The sequence below is a fragment of the Capra hircus genome, chromosome 18 (genome assembly GCF_001704415.2).
Source record: "Capra hircus breed San Clemente chromosome 18, ASM170441v1, whole genome shotgun sequence".
Lineage (NCBI taxonomy): Eukaryota > Metazoa > Chordata > Mammalia > Artiodactyla > Bovidae > Capra > Capra hircus.
The window spans coordinates 6,539,056-6,555,902 of record NC_030825.1 but is presented as its reverse complement, the minus strand read 5'-3'; the positions used below and the strand labels follow the sequence as shown (position 1 = coordinate 6,555,902).

At 47.1% G+C, this 16,847-nt stretch overlaps 1 protein-coding gene across 2 annotated transcripts in view; it reads right to left on the bottom strand.

The window, feature by feature from the left end:
* WWOX (WW domain containing oxidoreductase) overlaps positions 1-16,847 on the bottom strand; it is a 919,972-nt gene that overhangs the window by 836,925 nt on the left and 66,200 nt on the right. The window contains exon 6 of one of the 2 annotated variants that reach the window (XM_018061744.1): positions 15,924-16,801. The exons of the other annotated variant lie outside the window; for it this stretch is intronic. Within the exon in view, the coding sequence (XP_017917233.1) occupies positions 16,187-16,801 (615 nt within the window). The 3' untranslated portion in view covers positions 15,924-16,186. Of the gene's footprint in view, positions 1-15,923; positions 16,802-16,847 lie in introns of those variants that run through there. 2 annotated transcript variants of the gene reach the window in all.

Sequence of the window (16,847 nt, the reverse complement as noted above, 5' to 3'; positions counted from 1 at the left end):
TCCACTGGGAACCTAAGAGCCCTCACCAGCTAGAGCTCACGATGGACCAAGCTCAGGTCCACCGGGAACGTAAGTGACCCCACCACCTAAAGCTCATGATGGACCAAGCTCAGGTCCACCGGGAACGTAAGTGACCCCACCACCTAAAGCTCATGATGGACCAAGCTCAGGTCCACCGGGAACCTAAGAGACCTCACCAGCTAGAGCTCACGATGGACCAAGCTCGGGTCCACTGGGAACCTAAAAGACCTCACCAGCTAAAGCTCATGATGGACCAAGCTCGCATCCACTGGGTACCTAAGGGACCTCACCAGCTCAGTTCCTGGAGAAAGCAGGAAACAGAAGGATGAGGTGCAGTGTGAGACCCCCCCAGACCCCGCAAGGGCGCCCAGTCATGGCCAACGGCGCCAGCACCAGGCACCAGCTTCCCTCCTGAGCCAGCGCTCTGAGCCCAGGCTGGGAAGGAAGATGGGGTGTCACTGTGCCCAAAATGCACCTGGTCTGACCTGTCAACCAAAAGTCACCCAGGTTTGGGTAACTGCTAGTTACTCAAGTTCAAAGAAATTGCTAGAGACCAAGAGAGCTATTAGAAATTCAGGAAATGAAGAGTGAAGAGCTTAGAGAAGAAAAGCAGAAAGAATAATGAAGAAAATACTGAAGAATAAGTGGAACAGAATGCCCAGTGAGGGATGGAGGGAGCACAGATGAGTTTAAGAGCAGCTCTGAAATAATTCCACATACACAGCCTGGCCCGCAGGGCTGGACCAGGACTCTTCCAAAGACAAGCAAACTGTGTTAGAGAACTATCCACGCCGACTTCTCTCTTGCATGTTTTTCAACCTGCTGTTAACCACAGAAGACGACTGCAGCCTCGGCAAACGTCTCCCATTTACTCTGAGTTAGCAACACTCTGGACTCGAGCAGAGACTTAGAGTAACCGAGCAGAGACTTAGAGTAACCGAGCTCAGACCACGGGTGTGTTCTCATCACGCTTTCTCATGCTTTCTCTCTTCGTGCGTGCTTAATAGGGTTTCTTACGCCCTCGGCCTTTCCACGTTCCTTGTATGATGACTCTGTATTAGTTTTCCTTCACTAAAGCTGTCTTAATGTTTTGATTCCTAGTTGAAATTCCTTCCCTACTCCAGCAGTTGCAGAAAAGAGGGAAAACGCTGTCAAATTGGTGGGTACACTCTTACCCCTTACGATAAAAACACTTTACGTGTATGCTGCCCAGCAGCAAGTCCCCTCCATGCTGGAAATGATCACACTGTTTTCAGCCCAATTTCCCTTCTAATGGCTTTGATGAGAGTGAGGATGCGCTGTCTCTATTTTGGAAGGCTGGAGTCAACATTTGCCTTTTCATCGTAAGCTTCTCTTCTGTTCGCAGTTCGCTGAGCACTCAGACCTACTCACAAATAAAAATGGGGTGAATTTTTAATGGCCTGAATCAGGGAGGGATGCCTGCTTTTCGCCCCCAGCACAACCCATCACAAGTGCACAGAAGCAAAATGTCCCGTTCACAGAAGGAGAATGCCCGCACCACCGGAGGTAGGTCCCAGACCAGCCAGCTTGGAGGCTCTTTATACAGACAGACAGGCTCACCTTGGGGAAAGGCCACCCCGCTCTAGGATTAACCCAGTCCTTACAGAAAATAGTGTCCCTCGGGTTGTGAGCACCAAAGTCACATCCCCCAGTACGTGGAGGAACAGTGAGAAAGCACCTGGTGAAGACGCACCACGGGCAGCCACCGGAGAAGCCAGCGGCGCGGCACGTGAGCTCAGCCGTAAGAATGCCGACAGGACAAACCGGGGCAGCCTGCATTTCAGGGTGACTCTGTGAAGCATGTGGGAGACTCCTCACGCCCTCAGAGCAGCCGTGCAGAGCAGCTAGGAGACCCTGCTTCACACAGGGGAGGCAAGGCTCACGGAGATCAGATGCTTGCACCAAACCTTTGCTTTCCACCCCCACCCTTTGCTTTCTCTTCCTCTTTGTCTCTGCTACAACCTGTACAGAAAGCCCCAGAAAGGAACATCAGCCATGTGAAAGGAACAAATCCCACGAGAGGTAAAGAACCGGCTTGCCAATGCAGGAGACGTAAGACTCAGGTTCGATCCCTGGGGCGGGGAGGTCCCCTGCAGATCTCCAGGGCAACCCACTCCAGCACTCTTGCCTGGGAAATCCCGTGGACAGAGGAGCCTGGCAGGCCACAGTTCACTGGGCCATAGAGAGCTGGACACGACTGGAGCGGCTTGGCACACATACACGTGAAACAGAGAAGGAAGAGAGGAGAAGACGAGAGTGCCTTCTTGAGGGCCTACTGTGCAGAGCGGGCACGCAGCCAGAGGCCAAGGCAACAGTCAGCAATCAGGCTGCTCTCCAGCCACTTCTAACAGCAACTCAACATTTCGCCTGAGAGACCTCCTGGCAGAAAACCCCGAAGCAGCCTAGCTGTTCACGGAGAGAGGAGCAGATGAAAAGAGGCAATACATGTATACAACGGAATGTTACTCGGCCATAAAAGGTGAAATAATGCCATGTGCAGCATCATGGATGGGCCTAAAGATTATCACACTAAGTGAAGTGAGTCAGACGGAGAAAGATAAAATTTACATGGTAGCACTTATACGTGGAATCTAAAGAAAATGATACAAATGAACCTCTTACAGAACAGAAATGGACCCACAGATGGAGAAAGCAAACCTACACTTGTCAAAAGGGGCAAGTGGGGGAAAGGATGAATTAGGAGTTTGGGATTAAAAAATAAACATCACTATCATATAAAACAGTTTACCAACAAGAACATCCTGCATAACACAGGGAACTTTACTCAACATTTTGTATGGAGTTGGCCAAAGCATTTATTCAGGTTTTTCAACCACCCCCCCCCAAAAAAAAAGTCCCAATGAATGCTTTGGCCAACCCCGTAATATCCCATAAAGGAAAATAATCTGAAAAAAGAACAAATGTATGTATATATATGCATACACAAACACATAAAACTGAGTGTATATATATATACACACACACAACTGAATTACTTTTCACAATATTGTAAACCAACGATACTTCCATTTAAAAAAGGAAATCTCATGGTGATACTCAGTAACTTTAAAGGGGAGATTCCAAGAAATGCAGTGTTTATTCCTTCCTTGCTGTCCCATGAGGCTCAGAAAGCAAATCAGGCTGCACGTTGGCCACCAGGTCACTGGTGACCTCTCTGGGAGCCGCTACCTTTGTAAGTCCATAAGTAATTCTTTTTCCTACTAGGAAATGCTCCTCTCGCATCTATTAGTGTTTCCCATATGCCACCGATCATTTTATCCAACAGGCCACTTGGTTTGTCAAGGACTCATTTACAATGAAATCTACATATGGAAGAGCCATCAGCTGCTTGAGAAGAGAGACCTTTACTTCTGAAAATCAGCCTGAGCAAGACACTTCCGCAGGTACCTTGGAGGGACGAGGGGTGGATGGCAGGTACACACGAGTCAGACACCGGATGCAAAGGTCACTCATCGGGCTCAAGACTCCAGGTGAGTGGCAGTAAGAAGACTCGGAACCAGCACCCCTTATGTTCTCATGAGTTAAGGGCAGACCGTGATGACAGCTTCCTGGTGGCTCAGACGGTAAAGAATCCGCCTGCAATGTGGGAGACCTGGGTTCGATCCCTGGATCGGGAAGATCCCTGGAAGAGGGCACGGCAACCCACTCCGGTATTCCTGCCTGGAGAATCCCCATGGACAGAAGAGCCTGGTGGGCTACAGCCCATGGGGTCGCAAGGAGTCAGACACGACTGAGGGACTAAGCACAAGCCTGTGATGAGGAAGACAGATGTGAACACCGGCTTCACTGTCCGAGGGTCACAACAGAGGGCCCTTGGAGGAGGAAATGGAACGGAGGCACCTTAAGTGGTCCTTCGGTAAGAACATTTCTATGGCCATGAGGACGTAAATGTTGTTTTTCATGTTTTAGAATCAATTCACAGGTAGTGCACTCGGGGCTTTAATTACAGGCACAGAGTGGAATATAAATGTTATTAACCATGACGAAGTAGAAGCGTAAGTGGCAAAAGTTAGAAAGTCAGGGGAAACGGGCAAAGAGGGGCAGGGGTGCCCAGAGCCTCATTTAACAACGTACAGCACTGAAGACGCTGTCCAGAGCAGAAAACGAAACACACAGACGCTCATCTGAGGGTGCGTCAGAGTGCATGTTGTGTGTGTATACACATATATGTGTGTATATATATAATACAAATGTTCAAAGTCATTCCCACAGCAGCTATGAACTTGTTGTAAAGAGAAAGGAAAGTAATTAAAGAAGAGAAAAATTACCAGTATGGGGAGGGTCTATGACCTTGTCTACGACCCCAGGAGGGGTCTATACCACATCAGTTTATTGTGTTTTGTTAAAACATCCAGGCTCTGTTTTCAGATTCTGCTTCTCAAGTGCAGCCTGGGGTAAGTCGCTTTCCTCTCACTGCCGTGTGGCAAATGGGGCCACTGACATCTGTTTTGTGGTGTTACTGGATGACTCAGCCAGGTTACGCCTGCAAACTTCTGCACGTGATAGATCCAGAGCTCCCCTCCCCATCCCCTTCTCCTTGCATGCACGCTGGGAGAATCCACAGCACTCCATCACAGAGCTTCCTAAAAGCAGGAGGCCATTCTTTCACAGAAGACTTGTTAAGCTCAGATTCCCGTAACTTCAAAGCATGTGAAAAGCGTTTGTTAAATCCAAAAGATATTCTGATGTAATAAAAACAAACAAACAAACACACAAAACCCACTGAATATAAACCCTAGTCAGTAATTGGCTGAAGTTTTTAAAAAACTGTATTTTAAAAAACTACACCTGATGTGAAGAGTGGGCTAATTTAATCACCACTTATGGTGCCTTCCACTTGGTATGTTTCTACGGAAGCTAGAACCTCAGTTCCCTTTCTGCAGAAAGCCGGTGACAGGTCACAGGTCAGTGGTCACATGCCGCGTAAGGTGCCTGACGCAGGCTGGCCCTCGACTCACCCTGTTTTCTGTTGTACGAGATCACCTTTTCCTTCTGCTCAAAATTACATAACACGTGAGCCATTTTCTCTCCAGCACGGGCAGGACTTCCCGGGGATGACGAGGAGATGGGATTTTTGCAACTGAAAATGCTCAAGCCAGGCGGCGGTCCGCAGGGGTGATCAAACTTGTCTTGCGGGCTCTTAGCGTGACTTTTGTCCAAAACGATCAGAGAGTACATTAAATCATTAGCAGAAACTTTGCTGCCTGCTGATTTTACAATGCGGGCAATGAAATTCATTGCGGAAGCAAAACAGGGCCAATAATATAATTACGGCGCTCTGCCGAGGCAGTCAGAGCTAATGCTATTATTTGACATTGCAGGGCTGTGTTTTCTCCCCTGAGCCTCCGTGCAGACAAGGTTCGCCCTAATTGGTTCCAACGCACAGCCTCCCCACCACCATCTTTCCTCTGGACAAGCGATGCTAATTTCCACACGACTGTAAATAGTATTTGCAAACAATACAAACATGGTAATAAGAGGCTAGGTGGGTAATTAATGTGGTTACAAAGTAGCTTATTTGCATTTTTATTTAAAAACAGCCTTCTTTAAAAAGCTGCTCAGATTTTCGCTTTGCAGAAGGAGCCTTGGTTAAAGAGTACAGCGGTAATTACTCTCTTTAGGGGTTCTTTTTATACGTCCTTCAGGGAATTAGAATGAAAAGATAAGCAGAATTATAAAGGAAATCATGTAAAATATGAAATGTACTATAAACACTTAGTAGTGTATTTACCATAAGCTGGGCCTACCTTTTTCATTAATGGAATATTTTAACCAACTTACAATACACTCAAATTAATTGTATATATGGCTAAGAGGTACAATCATTTAGTCAAACTTTTTTTTTTGAAAGGTTTAAGTATCAGCAGGTTTCTCTGGGCCCTCACGGAAACTCCCACGGGGCCACCTCCTCCTGAAAAGTGCCCTCAATAAGACAAAGGGCCCAGTGCTGTGGCCTGAGACACACGGAGATGGTGTGTGCCCTCCCTGAGCAGAGGAGACCAGAAGGCGGGAGCGGCCACTCCATCTGCCACTCCTAGGCTCAAAACGCAGGAGCTCACTCTTTCTCATTCCTTTTCCAGCTGTGACATGTGGAAACTTCCCCAGGTCAGGACCGTCAGCATTTGAGCAACCTGAATGCACTGGGAGACCGTCTAATCATCACCAGTGGGAGGTGAGCCAGGAGCTGTCACAGAGATTAAAAGGTGCGTCTCCGCCCCTGGAGGAGCTCAAGGTCTTTTTGCAGAACTGTCACGGGGAGGCACCTGTTGGGTTGAATGACGGAGCAGGTTCTGGTCAGCCCACTGGCACGCAGAGAAGTTTCACGCAGGGCACAGGGTTTTAAGGGGAGAAAGAGGCTGAGGACCTCAGCAGCGGATAGGTGGGGGCTCTGCAGGTAGGACTGCCAGCACTTCCCAAGGTCCTGGGGCATCAAATAGCTCGACGGCCCTGGAGAACCTCATAGGGGCAGCCCAGAGGGACCACAGCAGGTGGAAGGCAGGAAGAAAGCTGCAGGTGCAAAGGTCAGCCAGGGAACAACTCCATTCACTTACCACATCAATGAGCATTTATTAAGGACTTACTTGCTCTGTGCAAAATTATGTTCTACGTCAGAACTCACACTCTTCTGGGGGGGCAGGCAGTCAAGAATCAATAAATATAACACATGAGAATATTGCAGAAAATGTTAGTGTGCCGTAAATGCTAAAAATAAAATTAAGGAAGAGGAGTTTGGAAGGGTCAGGGGTGAAGGTGGTTCAACCAGGCAGGAGTGAGCAACATTCCAAGCAACAGAATGACGGCTGCTGCGCGGCCCCGGCTAATCACTGTCAACTCTTCCAACATGTTTAAGAGAAGCCAGAAATTTGGATTCTTCAGTGAATCTCACTTTTCTTAACTTAGAAAGCAAACATGTCACTTACTGTGCACATGTGTGTGCTCAGTCATGTCTGAGTCTTTTTGTGACCCCATGGACCCCTGGTGACCCCACGAGCTTCCTTTATCCAGGGATTTTTCAGGCAAGAATACTGTCATTTCCTCCCGCAGGTGGTCTTCCTAACCCAGGGATCAAACCCACGTCCACAGCATCTCCTGCACTGCAGGTGGATTCTTTATCGCTGAACCATCAGGGAAGCTCCTCACCCACTGCTGCTGCTGCTGCTGAGTCGCTTCAGTCGTGTCCAACTCTGTGGGACCCCATAGACGGCAGCCCACCAGGCTCCTCCGTCCCTGGGATTCTCCAGGCAAGAACACTGGAGTGGGTTGCCATTTCCTTCTCCAATGCATGAAAGTGAAAAGTGAGAGTGAAGTCACTCAGTTGTGTCCGACCCTCAGCGACCCCATGGACTGCAGCCTACCAGGCTCCTCCATCCACGGGATTTTCCAGGCAAGAGTACTGGAGTGGGGTGCCTCGCCTTCTCCAAACTAAGTAGCTACAATAAACCTTATCTGCAGACGAACAGTGTAGCAAAGTTCCTAACTTGAAAGGGTCGTTCTATCTGTTTTTTAAAAACTACATCTTAAAAAGACCTATCTTTACTCTTATTAAACCAGACCTCCAAAATTTATCCCCTCAAATGTTATTCTTGGCCAAGACTGCTCTTCCTCATTTCAGCATCTCTATTCATGCAAATTCCATATGATGCTGACATTCTGTCACTTCCCCCCTTGCCACCCTGAAAACATTCAGAGCATATTTTTCATTGGTTGCATAATGGTGCTGCCACTACATGAGATGAGATCTGAATCAGACCAGCTACTTGGTATTGTTTTGAAAAGATTCACCCGGTAAAATTTATTTATACTTTGGATAGAATTCAGAGGCTGTAATGATGTTTTAAATATGATTTCAAAATACTGGAGAAAAGCAGAAAAGCAGTGAAGTGGAAGGGAAGGATAATAAGTTTATGACATTCACGTAAATATATCCAGAAAACTGGGTCATTTACACCACAACTGCAATCTTTTCTGTTAAAATATGCAAACGGCAGTACGAAAAGCAGTTTGTGATTTTAAAGAAATAGGGCAGTATCAATGTCAGCATGAGGGAACTCAATAACACTTAATCAAAGTTTGGATTTCAAATTAATTACTGATTGACTAAGACATCTGAAGGGAAAACAGTCCAGATGAGAGGAGGCTGGAATGGGCCATAAATCTGGAGGCCTCTGGGCTGGACTCAGAGCTGTTTTCCCTACTCAGACCATTCATGCTGGGTCCCTGCAAAGACCACTGGTTTGATTCTCAGAGGTATGACTGGCCAGTGTATTCCCGACTTTCAGAAGTACCTCTCTTTTCTTCACTCGTGCATTTGTGGTTTTAACTACTTAAAGAAGCCCAAGATAAAGGTTCAGCGAGTTTGTGAAGTGGGATTCTACTGAAAGACAAAGTGTCCCTAGACTAAGGATGGGCTTCTCAGGCGGTCCAGGGGTAAACAACCACCTGCCAACACAGGAGATGTGAGAGACCCGGGTTCAAGCCCTGGGTTGGGCAGATCCCCTGGAGGAGGGCATGGCAACCCACTCCAGTATTCTTGCCTGGAGAGTCCCACGGACAGAGAAGCCTGGCGGGCTGCAGCTCACAGGGTCACACAGGGTTGGACACGACTGAAGCGACTGGCACATGTGCATGTTCCCTAAGAAACCGTCTTTGGAGGAGCATGGCCCTTGTTCGGTTACTGGCCCCCCACCGCTTGTCTCTGGCACACTTTCTTGTAGGTGGGGTACACTTTCCTGCCCCACTGACCTTGGTCTTGGCCCTGAGACTTGATACGACTATCAGAACGTGAAGCAAACACAAGCCTCTGCTTCTGGCGACTTCTCCTGCAGCCTGGGCCCTGGAATGCCAAGTCGTAAGAACCAGCCCAGGGAAGCCCGGCTAAGACAACAAGACCAAGGCCAATCTCCAGCCCTGGTGGGGCATGAACAGAGAAATACACACTGCTTCTGCGAGCCCTTGAGGGCCTGGCGCTGCTTGCTACTGCAGCCAAAACTAACTCACACATGACCCTTCCTCATTAGCTAAGAACTTTCCTTCCACAACGTTCAAGTCTTAGCTGTTTCCTACCGACATTATATATTTCATAGCCAGCTATAACAGCCCTAGATTTATAATAAAGATATTCTCAGCCAGGGGATAAAAGCTTTGACAGTCACTATTACAGAACGGACAGGGAAGAGAATGCATCAGCCACCATCCAGTTCAGTTTAGTCGCTCAGTCGTGTCTGACTCTCTGCGACCCCGTGGGCTGCATCCACAGTAAGAGCTTCCAAGTAACAAACGGTCACCAGTCAGAAAACAAGAGCAACGACGGGAAACCAGCAGCATCCCCAAGGGCTTCCTGTATGCCAGACACCGTCCTGAGCTGTCATAAACACTCACGTATTTCCCAACAAAAATTCAGGACGTGGGGCCTATTTTTTATCTTCCTTCTAAGTACAAAGAAATGGAAACAAAGAGGTTCGCTAACGTGCCCCAAAACCATGCTGTTCTCCATATAGTTCTGAGTTATTCCTTACCAACTTCCAGTGGTCTCTATGTCACAATTTCAATACAACCAAGGCAGATTAATTAAAAATATTCCAGGCAGAAGCATCCCATCATTCTTGAGGTATAAGTCACGCCTGTGATCAAATACCCCATAAATTCTGAGAGTGGCTCTAATAACGGTTTCAATTCATCTCCCCACCAGCTGCACCTTCCAGCCGACTGGACCACTCCAAAATACATTCTCAAATCCCAACTTCAGAGAAGGAGCCTTTCCAAGGATGAAGAACCTGCCTTGTTGGAAATCCCCACCTGAAACCTTCTCTATATGGATAATCTCTGTTAATTCCACCAAAATATAGCTATAAAATAGCAATCATGTACAGGGGAGAAGAGAGAGACCGAAAGTAATAAAGTGGAGTTAACATATTCATGTGGATGCCATATATAATATGTACAAAACAGGTATCCAAGGTTTTTTTTAAATGAAACCTGCTAAAATGTGGGGGCCATGTGATAAATGTTTGGAGCATTTTGTTGAAAGCTCAAACAAATGTATTAGAAACTCATGATTATGCTACTTCTGACAGGCGGGAGTATGTTTTTCTTCCCTCCCTGCTGCTGCTGCTGCTAAGTTGCGTCAGTGGTGTCCGACTCTGTGCGACCCCAGAGACAGGGGCCCACTGTCTCTGGGATTCTCCAGGCAAGAACACTGGAGTGGGTTGCCATTTCCTTCTCCAATGCATGAAAGTGAAAAGCAAAAGTGAAGTCGCTCAGTTGTGCCCGACTCTTAGTGACCCCGTGGACTGCAGCCCACCAGGCTCCTCCGTCCATGGGATTTTCCAGGCAGGAGTACTGGAGTGGGGTGCCATTGCTTCTCCGTCTTCCTTCCCTACCTGTGAGCAAATCTCACCCATGGCAGTCAGCTCAACCCAGTGGCAGCAGTGCTAGGGGTGAGGCGGTCCCAGGACGCATCCAGAGTGACTTCCTGCCCACCCCCCACCACCCAGAATGACTTCCTGCCCACCCCCCCAGCCCCCTGCACCCAGAATGACTTCCTGCCCACCCCCCACCCCCACTCGCCTCCTCTGTCCTGTCCCCTCCTCGCAGGATCCAATCTAATCTCAACATTAGCCAAGCACAGAATCCTAACAGAAGATGCACCTTATTGCGTCAGATGTAGGTTCCATTTTCTCCAGTGGCCCCAGGGAAAAACATTTATTTGATTCCAAAAGGCATGTCCTTCCCCCACCCTCACCCCACCAAGACCCACGAGGGAGCTTAACCACCCATAGATCTTGGAATATCCTTATGTAAGCCAATGAATCTTCAGCCTGGACCATATCATAATAACCCATAGTTTAATGCCCATTCTATGAAGTATAAGATTTACTGGGTTGTTTTTTTTTTTTTTTTCTCTTATTTTAGCTCCTCAAAACTTCCAAATAAAACTGCTACTGTTCTGGGATTTTTCAAATATGACCCTTTACTCCAATCTGTAGCCTTGTAACTTTATTTTTCCCAACTGAGGCAAGGGAACTATTCTTCTATGTTTGGATGAAAGCACTTCTCAATGCTTTGATCATTTTAGTTGTACTGATTTAATATTCATGGACAACTTCTGAATTCCATAGAAAATAGCTACTTAGAAAACCATAGAAAGTACCTTTTAATCAACTGAATAAAATACTAAACACTCCCAAGTTCTCCTAACCCTGGTGAGGAATTACAGTGAACAAAGAGATGTTATATTAATTAAATTCTTGGAATGCATCCATAATGCTTAATGGAAATGGAGGCCTTAGGAGGTCTTAAAATGCCTGGGAAACACCCACCCCATCATTTAAATCCCTGAACCCCAACCACATCTTCCAAGTTCATTTTAGTCACTCAGTCGTGGTCTGACTATTTGCAACCCCATGAATTGCAGCACGCCAGGCCTCCCTGTCCATCACCAACTCCCGGAGTTCACTCAGACTCATGTCCATCTAGTCAGTGATGCCATCCAGCCATCTCATCCTCTGTCATCCCCTTTCCCTCCTGCCCCCAGTCCCTCCCAGCATCAAAGTCTTTTCCAATGAGTCAATTCTTTGCATGAGGTGGCCAAAGTACTGGAGTTTCAGCTTTAGCATCATTCCTTCCAAAGAAATTCCAGGGCTGATCTCCTTTAGAATGGACTGGTTGGATCTCCTTGCAGTCCAAGGGACTCTCAAGAGTCTTCTCCAACACCACACTTCAAAAGCATCAATTCTTCGGCACTCAGCCTTCTTCACAGTCCAACTCTCACATCCATACATGACCACGGGAAAAACCATAGCCTTTACTAGATGGACCTTTGTTGGCAAAGTAATGTCTCTGCTTTTGAATATGCTATCTAGGTCGGTCATAACTTTTCTTCCAAGGAGTAAAAGTCTTTTAATTTCATGGCTTCCAAAGAATCTGTTTAAACCTGAGCATTTGCATCAGACAAAAATACAGACTTAGATTTTAAAAAATGGAATAATAAGGGAAACAAAAACTCAACTGGCTTCCATGCATTGCTTCATGTTTTCTGATTTGGTTCTCCAAAGTTTGCCAAAATCATTCAGTGTCTTCCAACCTTCAAGAAGAAAGCTGACTGTGATGGGGGAGTTCAAGCCCATCCATTCATTCACCCATTCACTCGTTCATTCAGCAAGCAGGAGAAACCAAGGGAAATGAAGTTACTCGCTGAGCACCCAAAAGTGCAAGGTCCTACACTTAGAGGCTTTGTCTCTTTTTACTACAATTATACAACGGACAGTCAGCTGTGGGCCTCACGCTACATCAAATACAATATATTCAAGTATCAAATCGCATCAGTCATCACTATTAGTCTCTCCAATTCATACACACTGAAACTGAGGTGCAAACAAATTAGATCTCCATTATCACACGGGACTCTCATAGTCACTGATTTTATTTTTAAAACTACCTTTTGCTTAAGATTTCCAAGGTCATAACAGATCGTGAAGTTGAAAGCAAGCATGGCAGGCACGGTTCCATCCTGGAGGGGTTAAGGGAGCATATTCCTGGATTAACACAACGTGAAACATGCTACACTGATATGTGACCAGTATAAGCTGGTACCATAAACCTCTTGTTTTTTCAGGAAAAGGTACACAGAGGAACAGAGCATTTGTGTCTAGACGGTATGTTCAGTAAGGATGTAGGAAGGCAGACCCAGCCGTAGAGGGGATGGATCACGTAGGGTTCTGCTCCCTGGGCCGTTTAGCCTGAAGAAAGTGCAGACGGGTGCCTGTCTGTGGCCTCTTGAGGTGTTAAAAATTAGGATAAACTGTACTTGACCTTAACAACAAGAAATGGATACAAAGCTCAGGACGCAAGTATCAAGAAGGCCTACTTAAAGTAGCCAGAGGAGCACATACCTAGTTAACCCTCCTGTTTAAAAAAAGCTTTCCAATACAGCAAATAATACCTATTTCCAAAATCACCAAATGCAACTTATAAGGCACTTTCTTTAAAAAAGAAAAGAGAAAACCTGCAACTCTGGGAGTTAGATTCAGCCAGAACACCTGGCTCACATGGGTCACACAAACTGCCCGTTTAAGGGGACGGCACTCCTGTCGCCTTTAAAACTGGGTCAGGAAGCAACTGCCTCCTCAAGAGGCGTGCACTGCTCTCACTCTGCTCAAGGCGAGGGATAACGTCGCGCAGAGCTGGGGAGAACGCGGCCACGCGGCCACGCTCTGGGGGCGGGATGGGCAGACACAGCAATGGACTTCGGAGCCAAGAGCATCTTTTGCTACTAAGTGGCCTAGAAGTTTTTCACCCTAAGTAACAGACCTAGTTAAGAAATAACTCAGCAAACCATTATATATAGGATGGATTAACAAGGTCCTACTGGATAGCACAGGGAACTGTGTTCAACAACCTGTAATAAACCATAAAGGAGAATAATATGAAAAAGTGTATATATTCACAAACACACACATACACAAACATCTTTATATAACCAAATCACTCTGCTGTACATCAGAAACTAACACAACACTATAAATCAACTATACTTCAATTAAACATTTAAAAGTAACTCAAAGAATAAAAACTAATATAAAGAGTGTTGGTTGGGAGATGAAAGAACAGTTCAGTTTTTTTTATCATGGTGGCGGTTACACAAACCTAAGTAGGTGATAACCTTTCACAGGATTATATGCACACACACAAATAAGTACATGTAAAAACCTATTAAATATGAATACAATCTTTATAAAATACTCTACCAATATTAGTTTCCTACAGTTGACCATTCTAGTATTGTTACATAAGATGTCATTACTGGGGGAAGCTGGGTGAGGGGTCCCCAAGAACTCTAGGTCCTAGTCTTTGCCACTACTATGAGAATTTGGAATTATTTTAAAACGTAAAAAAAAAAAAAAAAAAAATTAAGCAGAAAATACCAACAAGGATATAAACTGTCAGGTTAAACTGTGAGTTCCAGCAATGAGGAATTTATGAGAAAGGCATCAAATTATTTTCTCTCTCTCTCTTCCTGATGCTTACCCTTTAGATCAGTCCTGTTCAATAAAAATAATGAAAGTCACATATGTAATTTGAATTTTCTAGTAGCCAAGTCAAAAAAGACGTGAAAAGAAACAAGTGAAAGCGACTTTAATATTCCAACACAGTATCTGAAACATCATCTCAGCATGGAAACTAATATAAAAAAATTAATAAAATACTTCATATGTTTATACTAAGTCTTCAAAATCTGTAAAGTATTTTATTTCACACTTACAGATTATTTCAACTTGGACCAGGCACATTTCAAGCCCTCAATTACCAAATGTGGCCACTGGCTACCATACTGGACATCTCAGCTCCAGACACCACCTTCAAGTGTCTGTGAAAAGTCGCTTCGTGCTGATTTCTTAAGTACCGTTTTCATTTCCTTTGGATCACTGGTTGTCTCCAGCGCTCCATGCCTGCGTGACGGGGGCAGTGTACACCACTTGAGAGTAATAGCCTCAAAGAAGAGCAGTCTACTGATGGACCTCCAGGCATCAGCATTTAAACGCAAACATACTCAGACAAAGTCACAGCTCAACCTGTGGATCTGAAACCTCTTCCTGCACGGTGACCTATTCCTGCGGACGGCTGCGGGTCCCTTCTATCCAGGTCATGGCAAAATGAAGACAGGAGTCTCATCAACTTTAGGGAGACGGGGGTGGTCTCTCATGCCCTAAGTACCCCGATTTGATTCAAAGTTGGACAAGACACAGACTATCAGTTGAAAGTGTGAAAGTTGCTCAATCGTGTCCGACTCTGTGACCCCACAGTCTACACAGTCCATGGAATTCTCCAGGCCAGAGTACTGGAGTGGGTAGCCTTTCTCTCCTCCAGGGGATCTTCCCAACACAGGGATCAAACCCAGGTCGTCTCCCACATTGCAGCTGGATTCTTTACCAGCTGAACCACAAGGGAAGCCCAAAAATACAGGAATAAGTAGCCTATCCCTTCTCCAGCACATCTTCCCAACCCAAGAATTGAACCGGGGTCTCCTGCATTGCAAGCGGATTCTTTACCAACTGAGCTATCGGGGAAGCCGGACTTACTGTTAAGTAACAACAAAAAGGGGCTCTTTCCAGGTGGCTCTGCGGTAAAGAACCTGCCTGCCAATGCAGCAGACGCTAGTTCGATCCCTGGGTCGGGAAGATCCCCTGGAGGAGGAAATGGCAACCCACTCCAGCATTCTCACCTGGAAAACTCCATGGACAGAGAAGCCTGGCGATGACAGTCCACGGGATCCCAAAGAGTCGGACATGACTTAGAGCCTAAACAACAACAACAAACCCAGAGAGGCTTGAGGTGGCCGGAAGGGTCCTGCGGGCGGCGCTCTGCTATGCTGGCTGTGCCCTGCCCTCCGTGCACGTGGTGGGTGTTCCCCCCTCTGCACCCAGAGGCTGCACATGGCTTTGGCCCTTGGAACGTGAGCCGCCTCTGAGCCATGAGCCCGAAGCGCAGCGCGTGGTCAGCAAGCCTTTCTCCTCCTCTGTCACAGCCTCCAGCGGCGCACACTGACTCCAGGCAGCTAAGGCAGGTTCCATCTAGCTCGGCCTTCCCAGCAACTCCCGATGGAGAACATCACTGGAAGGAGAAATAAACCTCAGTTGCTTTAAGCCCCGGAGACTCTGAGGTCGTCTGTTGTTCTAGCCTAGTCTGGCCTGTCCTAACACATCGTTCAGTCGTTGACGCCCTACTTGCGACGTCAACCATCCCGTCCAGGGTCTCTCCCTGAACACTTGGGCCTTATCGTATCTGCTATATAACCCAGGCTGGCTTTTACAGTGGTTTCATTACCCACCATAAAAACTGTAACAGTGGAACTGTATAAACAAACCGAACAGTGTTTTTACTGTAAAACATGAATGTAATATAAATATTTGTCTTTGCCTTCTCTCAGCATCTGTAAAGAGGGCAGAAAATCCGCGCCATATGTTTACAGCATGAAGGGGGAAGAAACATGGGTCCCGAGGATTCCTCCCTGTGGGGGCCGGCTGAGCCCGTTAGTATTTTTAATTCGTCCATTTCCTTTCGTGGATAAATTCTCCACAAAACCTAAAACCTTTACGATTCTGAGTTGCCAGATTCACGACTACCTCTACAGGAGGGTCCCTGCTAAGGAGAACATGAACGTGGGGCTATGAAGTCGGCGTTCCTGACAAAGACGACGAGAAACCGAGTGAGTCGTGACAGCTCTGCGGCCTGTCCCGAGTCCAGCTCCAAACGTGGACAGGACGTCACTGCTCTGAGCTTCAAGTGACCCGTCCTGCCTCAGGCTGGAAGTGCGTCTCGACGTTTCGGGCCCTGGGAACGCCTGCTTTTGTTTTTCTTTTTGCAGCCTCAGGGGAACAAGCAAGCAGCTGAGCGTGTGGAGTGGCCCCTGTCTGCCTCGGGGCCTCCTGATCCGGTGGGGGCTAGAGACGCTGCGAGGTCTGGGCCACGCACAGCCTCCAGCTCCGCAAGCGGGAGCACCGGGGCATGTTTTCATTCCAGAGCCGTAATGGAGGCCTTGATGCATGGTCGCTGAAGCCTGCCTGGAGTGTCTGTGCAGCCTTCTAGGATGAGAGCCGAGGCACGGGAAATGATTCCACTTCCTCCCAGCTGGCACACGGACTGGAAGCTTCTGGAAACTGTCACCGTCCCATGGGATCCAGTACCGCAGCGAGGAGGCTTCACTAGGGCAGATGTACCCAGGAGAGGCACTGGCTGGCATCTGGAGGGAAGAGGGGGACAGGAAGACCCCGAGGGGCTGGAGCCAA